Source organism: Danaus plexippus, chromosome 5 (assembly GCF_018135715.1).
Source record: "Danaus plexippus chromosome 5, MEX_DaPlex, whole genome shotgun sequence".
In the NCBI taxonomy this organism is placed as follows: Eukaryota; Metazoa; Arthropoda; class Insecta; order Lepidoptera; family Nymphalidae; genus Danaus; species Danaus plexippus.
Genome location: NC_083539.1, coordinates 2,282,033 through 2,307,781, shown reverse-complemented (window position 1 = coordinate 2,307,781; position 25,749 = coordinate 2,282,033). Strand labels below are relative to the sequence as shown.

The 25,749-nt window shown below is 30.7% G+C and overlaps 1 protein-coding gene across 7 annotated transcripts in view; it reads left to right on the top strand.

Moving 5' to 3' along the window:
• Positions 1-25,264, top strand: part of LOC116769295 (peripheral plasma membrane protein CASK) — a 160,559-nt gene extending 135,295 nt beyond the window's left edge. For 6 of the 7 annotated variants that reach the window (XM_061528003.1, XM_061527995.1, XM_061528006.1 and 3 more), the window contains 11 exons: positions 13,384-13,572; positions 14,229-14,393; positions 14,660-14,728; positions 15,064-15,093; positions 16,870-16,968; positions 17,111-17,249; positions 19,147-19,266; positions 19,723-19,833; positions 21,774-21,881; positions 22,137-22,312; positions 22,621-25,264. In XM_061528003.1, the coding sequence (XP_061383987.1) occupies positions 13,384-13,572; positions 14,229-14,393; positions 14,660-14,728; positions 15,064-15,093; positions 16,870-16,968; positions 17,111-17,249; positions 19,147-19,266; positions 19,723-19,833; positions 21,774-21,881; positions 22,137-22,312; positions 22,621-22,800 (1,386 nt within the window). In that variant the 3' untranslated portion in view covers positions 22,801-25,264. The remainder of the gene's footprint in view (positions 1-13,383; positions 13,573-14,228; positions 14,394-14,659; positions 14,729-15,063; positions 15,094-16,869; positions 16,969-17,110; positions 17,250-19,146; positions 19,267-19,722; positions 19,834-21,773; positions 21,882-22,136; positions 22,313-22,620) is intronic. The other variant, XM_061527999.1, reaches the window with a different exon arrangement.
• The last annotated feature ends 485 nt before the right edge of the window (positions 25,265-25,749 follow it).

The following is a 25,749-nucleotide window of genomic DNA, read 5'->3' as shown; positions in this document are numbered from 1 at the left end:
CCCTGGCCCTAATGACTGACAAGGTATTTCTATGATGCGTATTATATCGAAATGATTTAAATATTATTTTTTTCACAACCAAGAAAATGCTAAATGATTTTGTTCCAAAAAAACATGTTCTGAATGAAGTTTGTCAGCTTATCTCGGATAATATAGGAATCTCAACAACTTTTACATATATAATCTAAAAAGAAACGTTCCGATAAAATACCCAAAGACCATGTCCAGTTAAATATGACGTCATAATATTCTCAATACGGATTGTCAACGATATAACAATACGGTCCACATTACGAAGCTTAAAACAATAGAAGATTTTTCAAGTGTTATCAAATCTATGCATACTTTGAAAATAAAATAATGGAATATAAAATATATTTTATAAATAAAATCTGAAGTGGCAAAATCAATACTTGTATCCACACAAGTACACTTGAATAAAAATACCACTAAAATAACGTAAAAGTATATTAATCAGGTTTTTCTATGTTAAATCTATAGATCTAGCCAGATTTTTCGAAGACTTTAGATAGAAGTTACCGCTTATATATTGTGACCGTTGTCCTAACTTACACACGAGTAATTTAGGACAACGATATATATTACTTTTCAATTAATAGAATATCTCTATAACACACTGTTCTTGTTTGTAGATAAATCCTTATTGACTATGGTTGTAATCTGATGTAACTAGTTTTGTACTTTCATAGCATCAAAGAAAGTTCAGCTTCTTCCTCTCCTACGTTCCTCTGCAATGTAAAAAAGGGACCGTGAGTACTTTCCTCCGCTCCATAGGAACTTGTAGAGACATTATGTTCTCACAGTACGAAGCAACGGAAAACAATACTTTGGCTTCTATAGCGTTATCACAACCGGAAGGCGAGGTCTCACTCGTATCGCAACTTTGCCACTGACTGCCACTGCAACTTTCCTATGACAACGCTCGGCACGCCGACAAAATGTTGAGTACGGGGTCCACCCGGCAAAGGAAAGTTAAAATTTATGTTATTAATACCAACCAACGACTTCTGCTCTTAAACTTTTTGTTTAAAATTATTTCAATGTTACAAAACTAGCACAGTTAATAAAGTATCTGCAGTTTTTTAGTGGAGGCATAGAACAGTACAATGAGAGCTCAACAAGGGTCTGAGTTTTAAGTATATCGTCTTACGCTTTGTAAATATGAAATATATTCAACCGATAATTCGATAAGCAATTGTATATATATAGAATAATTTACAAAGATATTTTCTTAACTCTTTTTATTTTATTTTTTTTGGAGTTATTTATAAGATTTAATTTTGTTTTGTTTATTTATAAGATTTAATTTTGTTTTTTACAATCTTTAATTTAACTTAACCAATGTGTTCGGTTGAAGTCCAGTAACTTAGTTTTGAATCAATAAATCACGTCAATAAGCTTTTATTACATCATGTAAATCATTATCTATTGACGTAATAAGAAGAAAATAAAATAGTTAAAGTAAAAATTATATATTAACATTAAATAAAAATGACCTTTTGCAGTTATTATAAATTTTATTATTTGTATAAAATCTAACTTTTTTTTAAATTAATATCATTTTAATTTGGTATGCCTTTTTATTTACAAAATTTGTCTACTCTAATCTCTAATTGTCTTCTATTAACCCTGTATTATTTCTACAGCATGTAGCATGTTATTTTAGTGACGTATAAATTACGTAAAGATACATACATACATATATATGCATATATACATATTAATTTTTATCCAAAAAGTTTGCTTGATAATTTTTAGATGTACACATACAAACTTTTACATGAACAGGGAAGTTCACAACATCAGTGAGTTGTAATCCCATATCTGAACTCTGGTTGTCAAATAATTGTTGAATCATGGTACAAGACGAGGATGAAATTTCATATTGCCATTGCTACTATACAATACGTCACAGTTGTCCATTGTTTTGTAATGAAATTGTTCCGCTGTAGTGTGTGGCATATAGTATGTATGTATATTGCTATGTGCAACTAACAGCCGTCCGCCGGACTAAAACAATTTCCCGAAATTAATGATGACAGTACGTCGACATTGGCGGCCCAGATAATGCGAATTGAGGCATTAAAGTTCAATAAACAGAACATTTTGAATGTGATATGAGCAATGCGTTTTAGATTAGATTAGATTGCGTACTTAGATTAGACATCCAAAATATAGTATGTTTATTCCTTGAATCAATAAATACTGCCCTTAATCGAACTGTCGATATGTCAAAATGAAATATATATTTTGACGAATAAAATAAAATAAATCTAAATTTATCAACACCAAAACAAATAAATGTTAAAATTTTCATAGCCTTCGCATTATGGGTAGCCCAATTCTTAGGACTAATTTGATATTTGAATATCTTATCATATAATAAAACTATTCGTACTATCGGACTGAAATGTACTTGTACTTGCCTACGTTGGAATACATTTCAGCTTACTGGATTTCTTTCTGTTGTATAATGCATAAAACATATCTAATTTGTAGAAGTGGTCACCAAAATGTGACGGTAGATTGGTCATGTATATTAAAGTCTACTGTGATGTTGGAAATCAATTTGTTATCTCTGAATTTTATTTTTAACATGCAATACGTGTCAGTTTCTTAATGTGACCGTTAAATTTTAAAAGCAAAATGGGACTTCCTACATTTATATCGCGTAGTTAGAATTTAACAAAATGATTCAGTTTTGTATAATAGTTTTGGTAGTTAAAGGGGACCATAAATTTGATGCATTCAAAATATTCATAAAAGATAGAAGAAATATACCAAATCACTAATGTTCACTGTCGCGGTGCCAACCCTAATCAAAGCTGGACCTAAAAGCTAAAAACTGGTTGGCACATTGCTCGTGGAATATCTGCCATTTCTTCCCGGATATTGTTCTACAAATGGGCAATCGTGGTGGGTCTATTGCAGTTTTAATGACGTCATACGCCCACACAAAAAAATCGGGAGTTTGTAGCCTGGACTTCAGACGATGTCACCTATGTTTTGCATGAATTATCCAGAAAATAACTTCAAAACAGATAAGAAAAATCGCGTCACCCGTTGTATTTAAACGTTTATATCTAAAATAGTACTTTTAAACCCAAAAGTGGTATTTATTTTTGTAACAACAAAAACGAATATATTAAACACCTTCATGTGTTTGTTTTTAAGTATTAAAATACACAATATAAACAATTACAGAGACCTACCAAAATATAAATTATATAATGGTGATTATAAGTAGATATTTTTTAACTTTCGTTTTTTTGCTACACTTAAAACCTCTTTGCGAAAAATTGTTAGTGAAGCTTTTTAGAATCAAAAGTCAAAGGCTTAGCCTTTAAGCACAAGCATAGGACTAATCAAGTTAATCCTGTTCGGCTTTTTCCAAAGAAAATTGAAAAACTTTAAAAGTGATCTTTGATAACTCATTTTTATTATATTCAAATAGTTCTTAATTAATCTATCTCCGACCATGTTGACTCTTTTAAAATTATAATATAATTTATATGAAAACGTTACTTCAATTTTATATTTATTTTAGATAAAGATATTTGTTGACTTATATATAAGAATAGACTTCAAATAAAAATATTGTATATTTTGTCGTAAAGGAATAATCTTTTTGAGTCCTTTAATATCTGTATGTAATGGAATCATCAAAGTATTTTTCAGTGAGACATTCGTAATATATGTCCAGGATTCGAAATATTAAAATACATATAATCCTTTTGTGATAGCTTTTTATTACATGTCTCTCGTCATACGGGCGCCTAAAACGTTAAATCCTCACGATTGTTCAATCGCCCCATATGTTCTTATCTTACATCCATTAGGAGTCATTTCAAACCAAACTCGCATCGTAAATTGTAAAAAATATAAGAAAATTTTACGTACCCGAAATTATTATGTAATTTTTTATATGGTGATTTGAAAATATATAATTAACATATTTATTTGCCTTGTTTATTTGATAAATGAATATCATGGCAATGTAATCGATCTCAAAACCCTTCGGTGATGTATAAATGAGGTAGTTTAAATGCGTAATACATAACATAATAAGAATAAAACGACCTCCATAAACCGTAAATGCTCTCACATATCATGTTGATGCTTCTCCTATGCGCCAATTACACCATTATTTTTCAAAGAAAACACACCTAATGTGGGTGCTATCTATATAAACTATTGCTTTTTCATATAGACCAGTTCTATATAAAAAAAAATATTTATAAGAATATCCTAAGCATAATATAAAACGTGATTGCTGTTTGATCAACACTTGTGTGTATTGAAATCCGTGAATTTGAAATATAATTTCATTTTAGAGTTCAAATATTTGCGTGTTCACCTCTCTGCCATATATGTTTTCCCTGAGGCTTCTAACTGGTATATTTCACTTAGCGTTTCATGCATTGTCGACCATCCTTTTATATTCATATCAGGAGTGAGTAAGAAATATGAGAAAGGATACAACATTGTATCGACCTTAAAACTGTTACGAAGAAAATGATATATGATCTCAACGGACGTACATATTGCCACTAGCAGATGTTAGTGTTTTAGTATCTTAGTGATTGATGTGTCTAGTGCTTGAAACGCTTTGTTATTTGTTATGTAAAGTTACGACAATTTTATACTATACACAAAATATGTAGCACTAGCTGAGTGTTGATTTAATACAATTTTTTAAGAGTACTCAAAAGGATATTAACTCTATACCGTTTTTAATGATAATGCAGTTTTAAGAGGGTACTATGACCTACATTAAAAGCTGTAATTAAGTGAATTACGCTTATGAAGCAAGTGCTTTTATTCCGTACGTCTAGAGATTTGTTATTATATAAAAGAAAGGAAAAGATAGCTTTTAATTTCTAACAATTACTTAAATTATTAAAACAGGCTCGCTTTTCTTTCAAACATGATATTCCTTAGAGTAAATATATTTCAGTAACTATATGTAAATTTTATTTAAATTTAATTTAATTTTCATTATTCCTTGTAGAATATCTAGCGATAATACACTCGAAGCTAAATATTTTAATCTTAAATTAAATAGGAAGCTGAGTATTAGCTATGTACTTTAATTCTTCTTCAATAAAACCTCTCGTTATTATTCTAAGATACTTCTCTTTATTCCCAGGGAGTGATTTAAAATACAACTTTAAGCAGCTATCAAATGATACCCCCATATCAAATTTAATTTAAATTTTTCACGTTTTTATTTATATGGAAATTCCATTGGCGGAATTATTATTATGAAAATAACTATTTTTATAAGAGAAATTAATTTTATATTTCCTTTGATATATTTGCAATTTCATTGTATTTATTTTATTTTTGACACTAATACTCTTTTTGTATGGAAAAATATTTTTATACATTAATTTGTCATTCGAATTCTACTGTAGTCATATGAGAAAAGCATGTCCGAAGCAAAGTTTCCGATCTACCCGCAAGAAATGGGTTGGACATAGCAATCCCCTGCAATGAAATCAGATTTTGAAACGCTGAAGAAGCTTTTTCAAAGAATATATCTGAAAATCTCTCTATTTTCTTTTGTCCCATCGTTTTTCCAACAATAATATAATTCTATATATTCCCAGGTACATAGAAAGATCATTTATCTGATTCCATTACCGGATTTTATATAACATATCTACATTATGTTTATCATATATGAAAAATGGGATATAGTGTATCGGTTGGCTTATCTAAAATAGATCTTTGCAGATCGTTAGTCATAAAAGATGTTACTCATATCGGCTTCGTATAATATGATAACCCTTTCTATTTATGACATACAGTAAAAGGAAAACTTTTCCAACGTCTTTTAGTAGCTTTCAATTACTTGAATTTATGTATTTTATCAATTTATTATTGATGGTTACATCTTATTATTTATCATTTGAAACACTTCCTGATAAAAAGTGTGTTACTATTAACAGTATATAATATAAGAGGGAATAAATATGACAGAGATTTATCAAGAATATGTGACCGGATGTTTTGTAAGATGGTGTTTGGTTTCCTTTTAGGAGCGAATGGATTTTTACTTGAGGGTTATTTTCATGTTTTTCCAAATGATTTGCCAGAAGTTCAATCTGTTGCCAGAACCATTAGAAAATCAAAATGTGCATACATTTATAGAATACAGAAACGACAACATTATATTACATCAAACTCTATAGATAGTATTGTTATTTAGTATGCAAGTACATTGCAGATTTTAAAACATTTTTAAAATGATGTGAAGCGTTTACATTCTAAAGCAAAAATAATATTTAAGATAGTTACATTTTGTCACCACATACACTTGTGATTCGGCAGCTGGTATACGTCATTCCTAACGCTGAAAGTTGCGTAAATGATGTGACAACTGAATGAAATCTGAGTTTTGACAGTGAATTATTAGGTGACGTTTCTTAGCTCATAGTTTTCCAAGTTCTCTTGCTATATATCTGTCTCATTCTGCTACAACTACCCTCGCTTCCAGTATCTGAATAAGATATTTTTTTTTTACAATTCTTTGCGTCACACCTTTTAGCACCAAATTTGCATAAAATCCGTCTAGACTCGGAATAACAAATTGTAATCTTCTTTCGAATTACTTTTCTTGGGCTTTTCTTATTTTATATTATGCTGTCACGGTTGAATTTTGCAAACAATTCGCTTAACAAACAGCTGTGGAATTTTAACACTGTTTGAATTTAATTCAAGAATTATTCATTTTAAACTCTTTCTTTTCTTGGATAAAGGATAGTTGTTTGTTGGGAATTTCCTTATAACTTCCTAGGATATACAATGCAGATTAAATCGTGGGATAAGCAATAGTGCCAGCATTGCGTAAAAAATTTACTTCTGTATAGTTGGTAGTTTCGTAAAATCTACGAGAAGCATTACAATTCCGTTGCAGGTTGTCTAGATTGTCTTTAAACAATATACTTGTTGTTGGACATAACTGGTTTTGTACTCATAAAATTGAAATCCTGTCTTTAAGTAATGAATAATTGAGTTTCTATTCGTTTTTGTCAGATCATTGACATATCCTAAAGGTTATAATTCATATGCTAATGGTATATATAATATTTTAGAAGATTTTATACTTATTTAAGCAACTGATACATTCTCGGCGTCATACGGTAGTGTTATGTAGGTGGTGTCAGTGCCCAAATAAAATGTATTTATTAATAATAAATACGAATGCTGTCAAGTATTTACTATTAATTAAATTTACCATAAGCTTGGAATATCCAAGTACATGTGAAGAGTTTGCAGTCTTTCATTCATAAATCTTCGAATATGATAGTATCAATATAAACTTATGAATAAAAAAATTATTACTCCAAGAATAATCCGATACCAAGATAAAGGAGCCGTTCTCTTTTATTCAAAATAGTAAAATTAATATCTTTTTTAAGCCTGCTTTATATTTAACTTCATAGAAATATTTCAATGATAAACATCGCTATATTTTATATATGCATTTAATATATGATTACCTAGAATTACTTTTTATTTAACAAATAAGTTATATGACTTTACTTATGAAACCAAACGAACATTGATTTTAAGATAAAAGTTAGGTAAAGATCTCGTCTTTACTTGAATATAATATTAGGGTTAATATAGAGTTATAAGCACACCACATCTTTGCATGCCACCAATATTTAAAATATATGAAAGCGGTCGACTAACTGACCTACAGTAGTACGTCTGGTAGTACATTTTTATTTACTAATACATATGTATATTAGTAGATAAATATATACAAAATACTTTAAAAATCTTGCTAAAAAAATGTTTTTCTTCCCTAAATCTTTAAACTGCGTTTCCTCGTAAACTTAAAAACATGACAAAATTCTTTATAAAACAAAAAAGAAAAGTAATTTCAATGCATGAAGATGTTTATTTTGTTAGACGCAACCAGACTGTCTGACTCACCGTATTCAGTTATCTAGGTCGACTAATAAAAAGGAAATTAAAAGTCGTTTGTATTCCATCGACATGGACAGTTTTCATATCAACGAAAAAATTACTGTAACGCTATACCAATCCATAAGTTTGAATTAACACGTCGTCTACACATACGTGTAGAGAATCACATAAATCTATTAACTACTAACTTGTAAACTAATGAGCAAAGTCTTGCTAAATAAATATCATGAGTAATGAGATCTAAGATTTTCGCGAGTTTTATTCATTTAAATGAAACTAGTATTATTCGGATAAACTACGCGTGATTTATTTTTGTAAAGGACTACGAGATGGACATCTCGTCTGCCCGTGATCACGGTTGCTGCAAAGTAACCGAAACGTCGGGAGTATGTAGTTCTTTACAAAAAGAAATCACGCGTAGTTTATCCGAATAATACTAGTTTCATTTAAATATCATGAATGCTTTTTATTCATTGTCAATTAGAAGTTACACACAAGGAATATTTTCATATGCATCATATCATAACTTATGTACGATACCATCTTTAAGTCTTTCTATTGCGTTTCTTTTTAATTAAATTTAAACATAAAATAATTAATAGTTGGGCATTAAATATTAATACGTTTACATTATATGTAAGATTTCTTTTTCTTTTTTTTTTAAATAATAATCCAAAATTAAAATAATTTAAAAATAAATCACGTAAAATTAAATAAGAAACTCTTAAATTAATAGAGCATAAACAAATATCACACGCATTCCATTTTTTATTTTATTTTATTCGATAATATTTCCCGCCAATATTATTGCATTACCATTTATTCAGCCTCGTCTTGATTAAAATAAAATTACATTAATGATATTAAATTTCAAAACAGTAATTGATTCCTCGACACGACTAGGATTCAAACCTACAACCACGGGGATACCGCGTTACATTCGCTTTGCCAAATGTGCTATCGTGTCCTAACTCAAATCAATGTTAAACTTAGATATACAAAATAAATAATAGAAAAAAATATTTTACTGCTAGAATGAAATGATCGAGAGTTTTGATTTATTTGAAATTGATAAAATGTTATTCACAAACATTCGTTATGTACATGTGTGTTTTTTAAGCATTAAGTAGCTTCATAGATATTATTATATAACACCAGTCGTAAGGTACTTTTTTAACTGTCATTATCATTATAAGTATGACAAAAGAGAATTTTTCATTTGAATCTTTTATTAGATATGAGACCTTTTCCTTAACAATTATTTTTATAGAAAATATTAAGTTTTCAAAACAAATGCTTAATTCTGAATCCTTTCGGTGTCGTTAATACAAAGTTTTGATGTTTGTTATTCATCCAGGTAGAAACAGCTTAGGTTGGCTAATTGTGCTGATTTAAATCTGGATTAGAGGAAGGATTAATGTAACTTTCGAGGTACACCTAGTTTGTTATTGTTTGACATAAAATTAAACATTGTGCATCAAAACCAGAAACTAGAGATTAAAATTGTATTATATTCCCGAAGCACTTGGTAAGTCTTTATATTTCAAAGTAATAGGATTATATGTTCGGAATTAGAACGCTTTTTGTAATAATAATTTATGTATTTCCTACTCTGCTTGAGATTTTCTATTTTCCGTATTCATCTTTTAGCATTCTTGGCTTAAAGGTCGAAAATACTTTTTATCTTACTATATGTTAGAAGCCCTTTTTTTTTCTTTACTACGCTGTGATTCCTATACTATTCAATATAGAAATAACTTCTCTTCATTCTTGGTATAATATAGGTTCTGACACACCGACTTGAAACGCATTTTCAAGATTTTGCGGTGCATTTTCTTAATATTGAATTCACTCAAGCATGAGGAGCAATCTTAAGTTTGCTGGAAGTATAGACGACTCCGTATACCATATAAAAGTTTTAGATTCAGATGTTTGATGTCTTAAACTTTTTCTATATATGTTTATTGTTTATATTTAAGTGTTTTTTATTATATTAAAAATGTAGTTGATAAATAAATTCTTAATAATGTTCTGTTTCATAATTTGATAACAGATTTTTTTCTTGTCGCGTAATACAATATAAGATTTTTTTAAAAATCAAATGTCTATTTATGTACCACAAAAGGCATTGTATGTAAAATACTTTTTTTTTTCAATATAATGAAGCAATCTATTCTTATTTTATTGAGAAGTCCTAAAAATATCTCCAGTTTCATATAATATTCTAAAATTATTTTTAGTCAATGAAGAGATGGCATTTTTTTAATACTATGGCTTCATTCGCACTGGAGTCGTGAATTATTTTTTCAATGTCTACGTATTTATTTTTTGGAAGAATTATAATCTTTAGTTCTATGTGAAGAAAGTATTTATTGACCAAACATTATTTTAGAAGAAAGACAAGTTTCTAAAACAGATATATTTTTTTAACTTATGACATATTCTTTGACATTTGAGGACGAATATTGTTGTCATTAATTTTATTTCTTATTTGAAAAGGAAGACTGATATATTTAAAAAAAATCGTCGAAATAAAGTGTCAGTATGATAATATATTTTATGCTTACAATATATACAACCTATAATTTTTCTATAAAAGTTACCGTTTTAAACATTAAAAAATCCTCCCTCTAAATTCTAAATGGACTTATTGTTGTGAAACAAACGACCGTATCTCTGAACTATATCTGCGTTATCTACAGTCTGTGAAACATTTTCTAAACCGGTCACGTTGATGAAGTAAAAGGAAGGGAAACAAATTGAGCTAAAAAAGCAATAAACGACAAAACTGTGCGAACGGTTCGACGATTCCAATCTTTATGTTTCGACTTTAAGTTTATTAGGAAGGCAAAGAACCATGTCTATTTTATTACACGTTGAACAGGATCAGTTAAAAAAAGTTACTTGGTACAGCCTCAAAGAAAGTGACGAAATATTTATAATTTACCTAATATAAAATAATATCTATATCTTACAAGATGGTTTTAAATAGAATAATAAAATAGCGAATAACATGACATACACAAAATAATTCATTTAAAATATAATAAAAGTATTAAAAATAAAATTAAGTACCACCAAAATATTCGTTTATAAAATAGCCTGACATTTTGATTACTTTACTATGTCGTTGATTTATTTAGTAACAATACTTCTTCATTGTCATAAAATTTACCGGTACTAAGAAAATAACGTGATTGTTAAATATAGTTCTTTTCAAATTTGGTTAGGTAGGCAGAGGAGCTTGGAAAGTGGAGGTGAGCGTTTAACGCGCGTTAGTTAGGGGCCCCTTAAGCCTACACCTAGGTTGCAAATCCCAGGCACTGTTGAAGCTCCTCTCTGCAACGCGGTGGACCCGACACCCGCACGGTGAATCCATTGAATGCTAAGAGGTTTCGTCTCTAAATGTTATATATATCTTGAATTAATAACTACATTTTCAGGAAATGAATTGATATTTTTTAATAATTTGACTACGGATGAAGGCGATCTATGAGAGGATGGCCAAGATATCAAAAGAAAATATGTAATTAATATATTCATTACATATTTTTTATTATAACTGACTCACCAGTTTAAAAATTTTACTTCCCTATATCCAACATATTCTTGAAACGCTTTTAAACAAAACAACTCTTAATTGCCTTCGCAACTTTAACGTTAAGTGATGTTGCTCTACCGAAACTAAATGTTTTTTATAACCTTAGAAAATACATTCGTGTTCCGCGCCGTCTCTTAATTTCAAATAAACAGCTAATTTTTCTTTAAAAACATTTAGGTTTTCTTCATTCCAATGTAAAAATGCGAGTATGTAGCAGGCTGTTAGTAAGAACATGTTAAAATTAAAATAACTTTTCATTATAGCAACGTTCAAACCGTGAATGGTTTTAAAAATGCTTAGATATATTGAGGATAAAGATGTTACAAACATTATCAAAACATTCATGTCAAATATTTTCCTATTTTTCTCATTAGACTAAAAATAGATTGTGAAAACAAAAGATACAGTGGATGTTTTTATATATTTTTGAGATTGTTGTATGTATGATGTATGATATTGATGTATTGAGATTATTACCTGGAAATCATATATTAATATTTTCATACTTTAGACAAATAATTAACTTACAAGTAACGAAAATTTGGCATACACTACGAATAAATTTTCGAATCGATCTGGCAAAAGTTTCAATGCCTACAGCGTTCATTGGAACTACAATAAATTGTAATTTTGTCCTGTCGTTGAAAACGCAATTATGTTTCTGATTTGATGCATACGGCTACAGAAGTTTTAATCAATGAATTCTACATATTTCAATATATTTGTAGCTTTTGCGTATTTACAATACATAACTGAGTATGATAGGCATTTTAAAAAATGTATTTTTATTACAAAAAATTTGTAAAATTAACTGAATGATCTGGAATGCAGCGTTGACGTCAATCAGCATTATAAAAAAATGTTGCATGACAATTAATTTAAGTTATATTTTTTTGTAAGAGATAATAGTTTGAATTAGATTGTGAGAGTTTAAGGGGTATATTAATAAAGGTATAGTGATCTAAAATTAACCATACCAAAATGAAATTAATATAATAAATGAGGTTAACGTTGCAATCGCCAATTATTTCTGTCTTAAAGTACAATAACTGTTCATTGAACCTACGAGCTTTACTTTGTGAGTAATGTGGTATGTGTTCCTATTAATAAAACTCAATTAATTCCTAAAATAGTACATGCTCGTTTGTGTCAATATTTACAAGTAAAGTATTTTGTTTATATAGTCCACAAATTTTTAGTAAATTATTTAGAGTCTTTAATAAAATTTTCTTCCGAAAATCAAAAACAAATTGCAGTTATTTCACTGGAACTGTGAATGCAGTAGTTGCGTTTTACGGATTACCAAATAGCCGCAATTCAGCAGTGTCAAAGGAAATTCCGTTTTCTATTTTAATATAGCTGATGGTAAAATAAACTTTTGTGTTTATATCTATATATAAACCTACATAGGAAAATTATTTTATAAAATATGTAATAAATGAAATCGGTTTTGATTTATTGCAAATTTACATAAAATATTTATAGAATTTTATGGAGTTAAAATTAGGGCATGCATCTGGAGCCGGCATGCAACCCTATTTCAAATACACCTCACAATGCATATATACCGAATGAGCGAACTGCTGATCGAATTTACGACCTAATATCTCAGTATTAAAATCTTAAACGAAAATCAGGATTCATTTCCTTTTTCACGTTTAAATTATAACTTTGAAGAGAAGACGTTTATATTATTCGTTTACGAAGCATTGAGTTAGAAATTTCCTGCAAAGATTAAAAACTTTATGGCTTATCTCTTATTGTATTTTATGTTTCGGAATAATTTATATCAAATAATCATTACATTTCATCCCCAGGCCCTTCTGCAAGCTCATGATGTGGTCGCGCGCGAGGTTTATGGCGAGGAGTCGCTCCGTGCGTCTCCGCCGCCAGTCAATGGCAGAGCTCAACAACCACCCGAAGAAGAAGATGATACTGAGCCAGAATTCGAGAACGTGACTAGAGTGCGCCTCGTACAATTCCAGAAGAATACTGATGAACCAATGGTAAGATGCAAAAGTTGTTATTTTTTCATGGTGATGATAAACCGATGTCTAGAAAAAGGGGACGAAAATCTACCACGAAAATAAATGGTACTCTTGAGAAATTCGCAAAAATAACAATCCTTCCTCTAACAATTGGATCGCGAAAATTCTCTAAAAGATATACAATCTTAACGGAAAAGATCTTTGGATTTTAGTGTAAGCTACCTGTATCGATTATTCATATCACAGCTCCAGAGAGATGGGATAAAAGCTTAGGTTGGGTTGTTTGCGTCTGTCCTCTTTACAGTCTATCTTTTTATCAGAGCGGACGGGCAACATCTCAAAAGGCTCATTTTACTAAAGCAAGTAATTGTATATTTAAAATCTTATTTGAATAACACTTTATTATTAAAATTTTAGTTTTAGACGGAATTTTCGGTAAACACTTGCGGTACTTTTAGAACCCAAAGTATCTTATGTTATTTAAATCTATTGCTACTTTTATAAACTGTGGCGTATATATCCAAATTGATTTTATATATTCTCTGACTGTATAATAAACACAGACTATAAGAAGGATCGAAAGTTACGATGAGTGGTAATAAATTATTTCTTGATCGTGAAAAATTCTGTGACTAAAAAATGACAGAAATACTAGAAAATTGTCTATACTATAGGGCATTACACTAAAACTGGCTGATGACGGACGTTGCATTGTTGCTCGGATCATGCATGGTGGAATGATACACCGACAAGCGACTCTACACGTGGGAGATGAGATCAAGGAAATTAATGGCACACCAGTAGCCAATCAATCTGTCGCTCAACTTCAAAGGATGCTGGTAAACAATTGTATTTTATCTACTACAGGCTTCACTCCTTGAATACGGGGTGAAGTTCTTTGATGTTTTTTTAAATTTCGAAACTAAATTACTGGGTCTTGATAAATGCCTTTTGCAAAAGTAAATTCGAAAGATAATCAGCGTATACTGCTTTTTAATATTTTTTATTGATTACTTATAATGTATAAATTTTTGTCTTTTTGTTTTATTTAGCAATATATTGTAATGCAGATTTATATGAGTAATCTTTGACGACTTGTTCACAGCGTGAGGCGCGTGGTTCGGTGACGTTCAAGATTGTGCCATCATACCGATCGGCTCCTCCGCCGTGCGAGGTAATGAGTCTATTGGACATGGCAATGGCATTTGAGTCAGTAGAACGCTCTTGGCAACCCCTAAAGCTCTGTGTTATAGGAATGTTGTGCATTTTGCTAACACTTTGATTTAAAGAAGGCAACCTTATTGATTATAGATCTATAAAATGTGTAGTGTTTTCTAATGTTTTATTTGAAATAGTTGTGTGGCACTAACGTGGTATTAAAGGCGATAATGAGTCTTAGTTTATTAAATGTCGACAAGCGCACATAAGTTTTTCATCTACTGCTTGTCCATGATGCATTGTGTTTAACAGTCTACTAAAATGAATCTTTTTTTTTTATTTTCTAACTAGCTATTCCGGATTAAGCCTTCGCCCGTGCTAGTAAGTAGCGATTACAAGAGCCGTTGCTACTTTATTTTATTGTGTTCTATCACGTATGTTTTGTCATTTGTGTTATTTTTGTGTTGTTCGTCATTCGGGCATGGTTGAACGGTCTCCCCGTTTCTGTGCGCTTGTTGTTGTTTGACATCGCTTCACCTTTACACCAATCACTTATCACACACCATCACCAGTATTACATATCACCCTTGTTACGAATATTGAAATAAAATATGGGGTTTTCCAATAGGGACGCTTGAACTTTGACAGCTGATTGCGGCCATGTTGTTTGAGTGACAGCTGTCAAATGCAGTGTGTTATATTCATTCCGTCCTCCCAAACCACCATGGCAGGTTACAGTGGCGAGCAGCACGTGCAAATCATAAAATTGTTTTATGAAAATGGGTCTTCAGTTCGAGCAACGTTCCGCGCACTTCGCCCGTTTTACGGTCGCGATGATCGTCCTGCCGAGTCGACTATCCGTCGATTGGTGGACAAATTCGAGTCAACCGGGTCAGTTAACAATCAGCCGGTTCCCGTGCGTCAACGTAACGCGAGATCTGCCGAGAATATCGCCGCTGTGCGCGACAGTGTCCTCGAAAACCCGCGGCAGTCAATTCCGCGTCGCGCACAGGAACTCGGCCTTTCGCAGACGACAACTTGGCGAATTTTGCGTTGTGACTTGAGCCTGCACCCGTACAAGATCCAGCTGACCCAAGAGCTCAAGGTTAATGACCATAGACAGCGCCGTGTGTTCGCTGACTGGGCATTAGAGCAGTTGGAAGTTGACGCCGATTTTGGCAGAAAAATCATCTTCAGCGACGAGGCGCATTTTTGGATGAATGGCTATGTCAACAAGCAAAATTGCCGTATTTGGGACGAGACCAATCCACACGAGGTTCACCAAGTGGCAATGCACCCGCAGAAAGTGACTGTTTGGTGCGGATTTTGGGCCGGAGGCGTGATTGGTCCGTATTTTTTCGAAAACGATAATGGTGTGGCCGTCACCGTCAATGGTGAGCGATACCGGTCGATGATAACCAACTTCTTTTGGCCTGAAATCGAGAATATGGATCTGGACAACATGTGGTTTCAACAGGACGGCGCTACGTGCCACACAGCACACGCTACGATGGAAGTTCTGCACGAGCAATTTCTGGACATGGTCATCTCGCGCGGAGGCGACGTGAACTGGCCACCGAGATCGTGCGATTTGACCCCGCTGAACTTTTTCTTGTGGGGTTTTCTTAAGTCGCAGGTCTATGCCAACAAGCCGCAAACCACCGATGCCCTCAAAGTCAACATACGCCACGCCATCGATCAAATACAGCCCGATTTGTGCGCCAGAGTCATCGAAAATTGGACCTTTCGTGTGCGCGCCACCAACCGAAGCCGTGGCGGTCATTTGAATGATGTCATATTCCATACATAATGGGGTCGATAGACCTTCCAAATAAAAAAAAAATTTCGCAAATATCTTTCCTACATGTATTTTTTTTTGCATTTCAAAGATCAAGCGCCCTTAATGGAAAACCCTATATTATTTATGTTTTATATTTCAACAATAATCATGTCATATTTGTTTTTAAAAAAATCTTTGTATTAAAAAAATGTATTTTTGATATATGTTTAAAAATTTAACTAATTTGTCTTTGGATTACTATTATCTGTATATATTACATACATTGTGCTTAACTATATACTCATTTTGTCATTTCATATCGAACATATATAATTTAAAGCCGTTTTTTAACTTGTAGTAATTCAAATAAATTGCAGATATTCGTTAGAGCGCAGTTTGACTACGATCCCTTAGAGGACGAACTAATACCCTGCGCTCAAGCTGGTATAGCGTTCAGCACAGGGGATATACTGCAGGTAAATTTTTGCGTTTATCCGATGGCAAAACTAATATATTATGTATATCCAATTAAAATGTCTTTCTCTTTTGGGTATGCAGATCAAATTTCAGAACATTGCAATTCAAAAGGGCCCTTCACACAATCCAATCCATTTTCAGATAATCAGCAAGGATGACTCCCATTGGTGGCAGGCGCGGAAGGACGCATCAGGTGGATCAGCCGGTCTCATACCGAGTCCTGAACTACAAGAGTGGCGCGCCGCTTGCGCTGCCGCCGAAAGAAGTAACACAGATCAAGGTTATTATCAAATACCATAAGACTATAGATTGTGAATCTGTGTGTCTAGCTGGTAGGGTATATTGATGTTTTTTGCTTGATTGCCAGTTTTATGTGGCCGGACGGATCATTTTTTTAATAATTTCAATGATATATATTCAGTAGTATACAGTTGTGTGTATTGATATATCTTGATGATATTGTTATTGATGAGTTGCTAATTGTCCAATCATTTTGCGATATTAGATATGTGTGTAACATTGAAACCATCTTTACATTTAACATGTTAAGGCTTTTATAGATTTGAGTACAGTATTTCGGCGAATTTCTGTATAACTTTTGATCTAATTACTCATACCTCCTAATTTATTATCTTCTACTTGAGATACGTCTTATTGTTCAAATCACCTTAATAAGCTCATTTGTATCCAGTTTTCATGAATGATGCTATTTGGCAAACTTTATTCTTACGATATTTAAAAATATCGCCTTGTTTGTTTTGATATCATTCGATTTGGATGTACGGAATCTTAAGAATTACAATGAGGGTAGTTTTAACAGGACTCTTAAACGGACTATCATTTAAAGCGTTTCGATTTTTTTGATAATAAAATCTTTTATTTATTATTATTATTATCTTGATAACCAAATTTTCGTCTGTTGTACATTAACAGTATATATTTTTCTTTCAAACATAAACATTTATGGACAAATCTACAGTTGGTATGTAATGTTTTTGTTTTCTTTTAAATATATAAATAAAATGTCCCACCCATTGATTGAAATTTGATGTTATGTTCCTAAATGCGCATGGTATTAATTTTCCCAAAGTAAATAAAACTGCTACATAATCCCAGAGTTTGTTCATAACGTGTATTATTTAGTAGAAAGTCTATGAATAATTCATCACAAAATATATTTCAAAACATCTAGGGAGCTTGTGTTATAACGACAGAGAATTTTCTTAAAGAAATTTATACTTTGCTCGATCAACTTGGGAATTTATCGTACTTGAGTACTTTTATCAATTAGTAACTTTTTAATATTAAAATCCATTGCGCTCGTATTATTATTTTGACAAACAATAATCCCCACTATATGTAACCTTATAAATCCAAAGCCGAGTCATACTCATCGCTAATGGCTAAAGTACCCTTTTTTCTTACGTCCTCTCGTCTTAATTTTTCCTATGACTAATTTCCCCTTATGGCTAAGCACCCCTATAGTTCGTCCATATATCATGCATGTCTGTTGTAATGTTGTGCCGCTAGGAGCTGAGGGATGCGTGTCCCATACCGACGGATGTGAGAACACAGGTATTATATTTGTCTAGATTAAAGGTTTTCTAGATCAGTGCTTCTCCTATTGTAATTATTATAAAGAAAACATAAAGATTGATATTAATAATCACTGATTTTATGTTTATAATTTTTTTACAATTTTAAAATCTCGATGTCTTGTATCCTATCTTTCTGTACTGACAAGTTATTAATATTGCATATCCTAGTTCTATCTAAGTCCATACTAAATTTGATCGTGATCGATTCATTGGTTTAGCGGTACCGAAATAAGCTACAAAACATAAAGGAAGTAACTGTTTAGCAATAACCATGCACCTATATAATTATAAATACCAATGGGGATATGATACATTTCAATAAATTATTTATAAAATATATATATATTATCAAGAGTTCTTTGCTTGCTGTAATTATATAACTTTGTTTCAACAGCAGTGTTCGTGGAAAGTTAATTAATGCCGACCACGTGATATTGATTTATATCAGACATGTATGGTTTAATTAACTTAATTAAATTAACTCTACAACGCTTGACATTTATCTTTATAATATTTCAAAGTTCCATTTATTTTATGCTTCATCTTTTGCCTATATCGCTCTACAAACATTTGTTACAGTGAATTGTTCTATATTCGGAAGAAAAAAGAAACAGGCCAAAGACAAATATTTGGCGAAACACAACGCCGTGTTCGATCAACTAGATGTTGTAACATACGAAGAGGTTGTTAAACTTCCCTGTAAGTTTTGTTCCTGTTATATTTATTATGATTTATAGCACTTTATTTTCGTTCGAACTATTTCGCCCCTTGGGCATTTATAGTTCACATAATTTTGAAAGAACATTTTTGTATTATACTGAAATTAAACCTATCTGAATAAAGTATTTCGCAACGTCCCAGTACTTATAAAAGCTCTTACCGTTTATGATTGCGAACTTAAAGTCAGAATACTGTATCAGTGATGGTTATTATCTATTTTGTTATATCCAAAAGGTTCAGCTATCTTATAGCAATGTTTGTTCATCAAAACTAGGATAAGTTAATTCAAGATCCATCCTACAGAGACATAAGTGCTACCTCCAAACACTCGTCATGCTACAGAAAATATGAATATTTTTCCTTCTTGTTAGACTGTACTTTACACGAAACGCTATTTTTAAGTAGGTTTCTGATATAATTTGATTTTTTTAACAGCCTTCCAAAGGAAGACCATAGTGTTGCTCGGAGCACACGGAGTGGGCCGTCGGCATATCAAGAACACACTTATCGCCCGGTATCCAGACCAGTACGCTTATCCCATACCACGTGAGTTATTCCGTACATTTTAAATATTAAGTAAATTTCACAACAATCTAACCATAAAATGAATACAAATAAAGATATTTTGGAGCGTATGTTTGACGGAAGCGCGAATATAAATATGATTTAATGAACATTTAATTCCTGATTGATTCCGTGTAATGCAATTATCTTTATACATTTTCTATTGTGACACTAATCAAAATAATTTACAATAATTTGATATCTGTAATTATTTTATTGTTTGATTTCAAAACGAAACTTCGTGTGTTTTTACGAATTACTTTAGTATGATGAAAAAGCAAATGTTAGAAATGAAGCATTGTTTTAATAGAATGTTACATATATAACAATAAAATGTTCCAATTTGTGAAATCATATCAGATTTTGTAAGCAATAAATCAATATGTGTGACCTAAGTACGTAATAAATAGCAAAGACATTACTAGTTCATGGTCACCCTGTTATACGTAGAGCCCTGTGTTTTATGACCGAAGTTCTATTTCTTATTATTAAGGCGTTTTATGATTTTATTTTCTGTCTGTGATCTATCTGTTAAAGTTTTGTTCTTTACCTATTTATTTTTATGAAATGTGAAAACGAATAATTAATAATTGATAATATATCAGAACTGAGACATGAAATTAAGGAAAATATGTGAGATTATTTTGTAGGTAGGTACATTAAAATTAATATCCTTACATAGAAAGAACCTTTATTTTTCGGTCAGCTATTAAATGAGAACGGCTTCAAGGATGTCTGTCATTCATGTTCGAAGTACAGTTTCACACTTGTTTTTTATGTTCAGCAGCGTTACTTCCAGCTATTTCCTACAAAATGACTGAAGCCAGTATTTATAGTTTTCAAATATATGTTGATACTTAAATGTTGCCATTACAAAATTAGAATGTTTCAGTATTACAATTAATTATAATCAGTCATTACAATAATTCTAAGGATTATAATATATTATAATTAGTATGACACGGATGGAGCCAGTTGTAATACTCATGCTTTTCAATACTTGCAAGTTCCTCACATTAAAAAAATTAAGAAAATTGCAGAGAACATTATAAAATTTAAGGAAACTATACGACTACCTCTATTATATATTTATGTTCTCTTTGATAATCACTTTTGAAATAACTGTCAGTTGTTTGACAGTTGTCCAGTCAGATAACACCGCTCGAATACGGTGTGTAAAGATAATAAAATTCTGATACAACATAATTGCTTAAATTACAAGTTGTATTGGTTGTAAACAAGGGCTTATTGTAGAAATCCGTGACCCCTATCAAAATGGAGTTACTACCCTCACCCATGTCCCTGATCGGAGTGATCCCTTTCAAACGATATAACAACGTCTGTAATGTGTAGATACTATTTTATTAATTAATTTCATTTATATTGTTTAATAATATACAATTATTCCGCGAAATAATTGTCTTCGTGATCCAACAGGGGAAACTAAGGTTGTCCGAGTGCCTGACAATATTCACGCAAATTTTATCAAAGATGTTGATCTACATTATCTATAACAGATAAAACATAGACTAAATAAACAATGTTAACAGTTTAAATGAAACAAAAAATATTTGTGTTCTAATATTATTGTTTTTAATATATAAAGCGAAAATATTAAAAATTCCGTATCTTAGTAGAAGGAAACTTCTAAACCTAGAAGCATTTTCATATAATTATGACATTTCACCTTTGATTTTATTTTTAAAATTTCAGATTGTCAATGTCATTTACGTCAAGATATATATATTTTTAATTTTCAACAAATAAAAACGTTGACATTAGCAAAATATTTCATGATTCAAATGCCAATGAAACCATAGCTTATGTTTATATAATTGGTAATGTTACATATCTGCCTTTGAGTTGAGAATTTAAGTCCAAAATTGTAAATTATAGGAATTTGTTATATATTTTTTCATCAGACACCACGAGACCCCCTCGAACCGATGAGGAAAACGGCAGACATTACTACTTCGTTACCCACGACGAGATGATGGCTGACATAGCCGCTAACGAGTACCTCGAATACGGTAATATCGGTTTTATTCCTTTATAATTCCTAACAGTTACAGTCATCAAGCTTTATATTTAATAGATTAATTCATAGATAATCAATCAATACCAAAAACACAAAGCATAAGAAATTAAACGAACATTAAATTTTAAAAAATTTTAATAGCGTATGACTCACTCGTAACTCATTAAGTTATTATCTTATTTGTGTACTACATTTTATACAATTTAATAACCATGATTTTTTTTATATTTATATTGTTATTATTCAGGAACCCACGAGGACGCGATGTACGGAACAAAACTAGAGACGATACGCCGCATACATTCTGAGCGTCGCATAGCCATATTGGATGTGGAGCCACAAGCTCTTAAAATACTACGAACAGCGGAGTTCGCGCCATACGTGGTTTTCGTGGCCGCACCCTCTCTTAACAATGTCGCTGATGTTAGTGTTGTATTTGTTTGTAGATGTGTCCTTTAGATTTCGAATAAAATAGGTTTTAATAGTTTTTGGTTGCTTTTCCACCGTTGTCCAATGTACACTATCACTAACTATATAATATAACGTTACATAAAACATCAAAATGAAATTTATTATTTCAATTTTTTTTTTTTTTTTGCTCAGTACAACAAAATTCCGTTAAACAATATATGTTTATAAAATTCTTATCATATGTTAGTAAGAAATCGTCATACTTTTTAAATAATAAATTTCTTATATAATACTTAACGAAAACTATTTATATATTCCAGTACGACGGTTCCTTAGAGGTGCTCGCGCGCGAGTCTGAGACGCTCCGCCGTACATACGGCCATTACTTCGACATGTCCATAGTCAACAATGACATTGACGACACACTCGGCCAGCTGGAGGCGGCACTAGCTAGGATGCGGTCCACACCACAGTGGGTACCAGTCTCCTGGGTTTACTGACTTACCGATTGCTATCTGTGAGGTACGTCTCATTGAGTTCCAAATTTGAATTTATAAATATTGTTTCACTCATTCGGCGATTGAAATTATTATTTTTTTTATAGTGCCAATATTTTTGTTTTTTTTTTTCTTTATTGTTGTTAAAGTATGTGCCATTATTTTTGGCAATTTTTTTATTTGAACTTATGATTTCATTAAATAATAAAAAAAAAGAAGACTTTCTAAAACAGTCATGTTTTTTGAGTATCTTAACTTATGGTTCATATTATTGTGTTGCAAACTATTTGAATAAAGATGTAGTATTGATGGAAATATTGTTGGAGAAATGTCAAAGGCACTTAACACAAGACACATTAAGAACTTATAATATGTATCGTTTTCATTATATCAATTATTAAAAGACATTTTCATTACTAAAAGTATTACAGAATAAATTGATGTATGTGATAGTTGTTATTATTTGATTGTTAATTAGTATAATTGTGTTTATTTATTTTTCGTTAATTGTTTTGGTACAACGCTCAATACACTTTTTGTGCCAAAAACATTTGAGAAAATGGTTTAACATCTTGTGAACTTGAAGTTTTAGAACAATGTACATAAATATACATTAGTTAATAATTTACATGGAATAATAACTCTTTAGAGTGTATTGTAGCTCAAAAGTTTACTTCAAAATTTAATCATAAGCTCTATCCTACCTACTATAGCTAATGTTACGGTTATCCAACTAAGACACTACATAATATATTCTTAGGATAACTTAAATCGAATAATCATTAAAAATATTAATTTAAAAACATCAGTACAAACAATTCATTTCTTTAAACCCATAAAGGTTTCTTAGTTGGAAAACCTTCTTAATCTTATCACATTTTTAGAAATCACAGGGTTGCAGAGAACTTTCTAGATTTTTCAACTCGAATCTTCTTCCACTTGCCACAAAAATTGCAACATACATTATAGTAATGGAATATAATTACTTATGGCTGTGGAATATGTTGTTACATTATACAGATAATTGTCATCATAATACTGTGGCTTATTTTTACATGGACAAACAGATTTAGTGTAAATGCAATTCACTGTGCAGCCACAAACAATACTAGTAATTGGTTTTTACTATCATTAAATCTCATTTTACTATTATATATAAAGATATGTCAAAATTATTATTTTACATGTACATGTTTCCCTAATCGTACCTACTATTTAAAACAACACTTACCTTAACATCAATATATATTATACGTTACCTTCATTATGATACAACAAATCTAATATATAATAATAGTTTATAATAGAGTTACTTCAATATTTTTCTTGCACATTTCTTTTGCAAAGCTTCTTATTATTTTGATGTCACACTTAGCTCGTAAGTGACAATGATATTCGGGAGTATATCAACTCATTGTTAAAAAAAATGTTTTCAAATCTTCTAAAAAAAATTTCATAGTTTTAAGATATATTATTATAAATGTAGTTTTATTATACAATATAAAAGTAATAATAATTAATTTTAAGAGTGTGAAACGGCGTGCGAGTAGCACTTATTTGTTTGACATTTATAGTGTTACTATATTAATATTAAATACATTATTTGTTAAATAAATATATATACATCTTACTATCATGCACATTTAAAGAAATGTTACAAAAAATATATACATATAAAAAAAATTATTTAGATCAATTCATTTCGTATATCGATTGTTAGTTTATTTTAAATAGATTTATTATAAGTTATACGAAATAGATTTAAAAAAAAAAAAAACAAATATTTACCGATGTACCTTCGTTTCTATAGATTTTCTATATGCCTAGCATAATTCATTGAGTTTATGGGAAATTATGTTTATTTATACATTGTTTCAAGTCCTAGACTAATATGTTGTAATATTAGATGATTCTGTTAGTGCTACTCATGTATGGGTTCGAGAATTTATAGTTTTAAAAAACATTATTGTATTTTAAGAGAAAATTCGATAGGTATAACATCACAACAACTTTAAACTGACATTCCATTTTATTTTGTTTTCTGTATTATTTATTTTTTATTTTAAGCTTAATATGTTTTTGGTTAACATTTTATGTGAATAAAATTATATTTTATTTGTGTCATTTTTTTTTATTACAATCAATTAAAATATATTACTTTCAATCAAAGGACATTTACGAGTGGTAGAAGAATATCTATTTGCTAATAATATTAAGGTATATTGAAACGATAAAAATTGCAATGAATGTAATAGTTACAAATAAATTTTTACAATAACGGTAACATATAATAAATGTCGGATTGGTGTGATTGATTGTTCGTACCAACATACAATAGTGTTAAATTGCATGCGAAATTTTAAAATGTATCTAAGATATTTGTAACCCAGATCACTAGTAACAACTAACGATGACTGAAATAAGATCATTATACTAACTGTTAAAATTGAATAAAGAGCACAAAATATATTTTTGTTTCATTTGAAATTTTCCCTTTATTGTGTCTAAACCATGTGTTCGAGGTACAGCTTCAGCCTTCATTCTTAATATTTGCATTTCTTCCAGTAATGTCCTACTAATTGGCTGAAGACAGTATTTACAGTTTTCAAGTACAAGTTGATACTTAAATGTTGCCATTACAAAATAACAGTGGTTCAGTATGTTATTTATAATATACACGCTATGCTTAGGATAATTATTTTCATGCACAGATTATATATATACTGCAAATCAAGTTCTTAATGTCAAATTAATATTTTTTATAAGAGCATACATACATACATACTTTTACTATTACGTAATCCAGAATGAATATTTCCTTTATACTATGTTCAATAATATAGAGACAAAATTATTATTGCTTCTTCATTCGGGTTTTAAAAATCTATACTAATATTATGAAACGGGAGAGTTTGTTTGTTTGAACGCGTTAATCTCAAGAACAGCTGGCCA